Genomic DNA, 3667 nt, shown 5'->3' on the forward strand with positions numbered 1-3667 from the left:
TCTATTACCAGAGGTTTCCTAGATGACAAAATATAGCATAGCAGTTGCAACCATGACACTTTTTTTTTTTTTTTTTTTTTTTTTTACTGTCCATACAACTCCAGTGGGAGAAGACAATCAGAAGCTTGTGCCCGGTTTTCCCAGACTCCACCCTCTGCCCTATACACCTATTCCCTTTGCTGACTTTAATCTGTATCCTCTTACTGTAATAAACCATAACCATGAGTATAACAGCTTTTCTGGGTCCTGTGAGTCCTTCTAGGGAATCACTGAACCTGAGGGTGGCCTTGGGGATCCTGACATAGAGATGTTAACACAGGATAATAAAAATATTAAGTAATTTGTGCAAAACTATTTAAGAGGCAATGAATTCTTTAGTTGCTATTCTGTCCATTGTAAAATAAAGCATCTAGTATAGTCAGTGAAGGTAAAGATGTTTATTAAATATCTATTTGACAGCAGTATAACTTTGACTTGGAAACCCTGTCTCTTAAAGGGTTTTGGTAATTTTAAAAAATCACAGTAAACACGAACATTTCAAAGTAGGTAAAAATAAATTTTTATTAAGTGTTAGAAGAGATTTATATGCAATTCACAAATTCTTTACAAATATTGCCAATCCTTGTCCAATTTTTTAATAGTTTCTACACAGCTTTGGAAATTTTGCTGTGAAATAGGGTCTACAAAATATTTCTTTTAGAAAGCATCACAGTGCTAATTTAGGCAAAATAATGTTTAAAACTGAAGTCTTTTCATGAAAGTGAGCTCTCACTTTTATTCTCTATCCCAGTGACAAAATAATAGGATCATGAACATTAAATTGAGTTAACAATGAATACTATTCTGTAAACCTCTCAAATTCACCTAAAATTTTTTATTACTTTCAGCAGTGCCATCACAAGGTAACAAAAACCATACTATGTACTCAAATAAAATGAATGTGAATCAAATTAACATTCGAAGAACAAAAATATTGTCACAAAGAAGCATCCCTTATTGTAAGATATGTTAAAGAAGTCATTACACTGAAAGCTTATGGCATGGGCCATAGACCTTACAAGAGACAATCTCTTCACACAGAATAATGATAATTCACCCATTTTAGAACTGAATAAACATCTCTTTAGTAGTGTAGCTGGTACAAAAAAAAGATTCAAGTTCAAAATATGATGGCAACATATAAAAGTGGCCAATGGTTTTGATTTTTGTCTAGACTACACCCTGTGGTTTAACAAAGACTGGCTTTGAATCTTCCATTCAAAAGCATACTTCTTTTTCAAAAGGAAGGTTGCCCACTAATGCCATCCCAGGGAGCAGAATCCCAACCACCAACTTGAAAGAGATATGACTCAACAAAGAACAGTAACCAGGGCCGGCCCGGTGGCGCACTGCTATAGTGCGCCGCTTGGGAAGTGTGGCGGCGCTCCCGCTGAGGGTTCGGATCCCACATACAGACCAGTTCCCGCTCACTGGCTGAGCGAGGCGTGGGAGCAACACCGAGGGTTGCGATCCCGTTGCTGGTCCCGGTCCAGTGCGGGGGCGACACTGAGGGTTGCGATCCGTTGCCGGACACGGAAAAAAGACAAAAAAAAAAAAAAAAAAAAAAAAAAAAGAAACCAATTTACCTCAAAGATGGGAAGCAAAAATCAAAGTCAAAGTGTTTGAAATCACAGGAATTTAAAAATTCAATATATTGAAATTTTTTCCCTGAGCTATGGATGCTTTTTATATATAGTCTCTAGTAAAACAGATGTATTGCATCATTCCAAGTTGTACTTATAAATGCTATGATTCTTGGTGCTGAAATTAGATAAGTTATGTCTTGAACAGCATAAAGTGGTAGCAATTACATGTTTCGTGGAAATCTTTGGTGAGATGCAGTCCTGCAGAAGCCTCCTTACTCTGTTTCCTTCCTCATAATATGCCTAGAATTTTCAAGTTATTTTCAGAGGAGAAACCACAAGACCATAATGAAGGACAAGCAGACCATCCTGAAAAAAGAAGGAAAAAAAAGACTTATTTTGCTCTTCTTTGAAAACCAATTATGTAAATGATCAAGTCAAAGCTGGCTCATTTTTCATAACTCAACACTAATGTGAAATTTTTTGATTTATAGAGAATAAACAGCCCAAGAGAAATATGCCTGCTTATGCACTCACCTCATCACCAGACACTCCTTGTCAGTGTGTCATTTTAATGATTCCCAGGAGCCAATTCTCAAACTATCACGTATCCATAGTTAGCCAGGGTTGTTTATCACTAAACAATTCTCCAAAAAGAACTAAAAGACATATACCTTTCCTTCTCCACAGACTACTTAATGGACTAAGCAAGCATTGAGCAACCCTAAAAAAGGACTCAACTGTCACAAAGCGTCATGAATCTGTTTTCTGAAACATTCATTTGATAAATGAAGCTCGCTACTGTAAAGTGATAAAACTTTGAAACTCTTGCCCATTTGATGGAAGCCTAAAATATATCATATATTTTACTTCCTGCTTAAAGACTGTCCTCAGAAGTTGTTGGGCAAATTAATTCTACACTAAAAGATTCCAGATGCTGTATTTTTATTTGCTTTTTGTGGGTTTCTGTGTCCTCTGTTGATATTAGGTCTTAAATTCTCTGTGCTCTCACCAAGGCTGAATCTAGCAAGCAATCCACCCATTATGAACATGAAAACTAGATAAAAAGGAAGGGTCACTGGGAAATGTGCCATGAATCTGCTCTGAGCAACACAGACAAGGTGTAGTGGTACACATGCCTTGCACTTCTAATCCTACTGTGGCTATATCACTCCCTATTTTTTCCTTCTTTGCTAAACTTTTCCATGGCTCCACTTCCTCGTTTCTTTTCTTTTCTTTTTTTTTTTTTAATTTGAACATTTCTTTTTCTTTAAAAAAAAATTTTTTTTTAGGGCTAGCTGGTTAGCTCAGTTGGTTAGAGCATAGCCTTATAACACAAGGTCACGGATTCGGATCTCCATACTAGATAGCCACACACAAAAAAAATAATAAAAATTTAAAAATTTTTGGCAGCTGGCTGATACAGGGATCTGAACCTGTGACCTTGTGTTATAAAGTGGAACTCTAACCAACTGAGCTAATCAGCCAGCTCAACTTCCTCATTTCCTATTCACTATTCTTCTCATTGCAATATGGCTTCTTCTCCTGGCAACTCCAGCAAAAACTCACCAGGATTTTGTACAACAAATTCAAATGCCCATAAGAGCCAGGAAAGTAGCACAAACGAATGTGTAAGTTAGGTATGTGAGTCAATAGGGAAAGTTGAAGAGTGCTAACCAGAGAGCAGATGCTTGTCTAAAGAAATTTAAACTAAAAAATATTTAAAACACAAAGTCAAATAAAGCATAACTTCATACCATGTTTGGTCCATGGACTGCCAGATCTGTTCTAGACTGATTAGCCTGATCAAAGTAAATGAATTTGTATTGTAACACAAACAGATTCTATTAACATTTTTACATGCATAGAAATTACATTTTAGGGCCGACCCGGTGGCGCACTGGATAGTGCGCCGCTTGGGAAGCGCGGTGGCGCTCCCGCCCGAGGGTTCGGATCCCACATACAGACCGGTTCCCGCTCACTGGCTGAGCGAGGCGCGGGAGCAACACCGAGGGGTGCAATCCCGTCGCCCGGCCCCGCACCGC

General features: G+C 37.9%; 1 protein-coding gene across 2 annotated transcripts in view; it reads right to left on the reverse strand.

Moving 5' to 3' along the window:
- Nucleotides 1-1624: 1624 nt before the first annotated feature.
- PCGF6 (polycomb group ring finger 6) overlaps nucleotides 1625-3667 on the reverse strand; it is a 27967-nt gene continuing 25924 nt past the window's right edge. Inside the window, exon 10 of one of the 2 annotated variants that reach the window (XM_008578119.1) lies at nucleotides 1625-1991. In XM_008578119.1, the coding sequence (XP_008576341.1) occupies nucleotides 1935-1991 (57 nt within the window). In that variant the 3' untranslated portion in view covers nucleotides 1625-1934. The remainder of the gene's footprint in view (nucleotides 1992-3667) is intronic. The other variant, XM_008578120.1, reaches the window with a different exon arrangement.

This window comes from Galeopterus variegatus, unplaced genomic scaffold (genome assembly GCF_000696425.1).
Source record: "Galeopterus variegatus unplaced genomic scaffold, G_variegatus-3.0.2 Scaffold1634, whole genome shotgun sequence".
Lineage (NCBI taxonomy): Eukaryota > Metazoa > Chordata > Mammalia > Dermoptera > Cynocephalidae > Galeopterus > Galeopterus variegatus.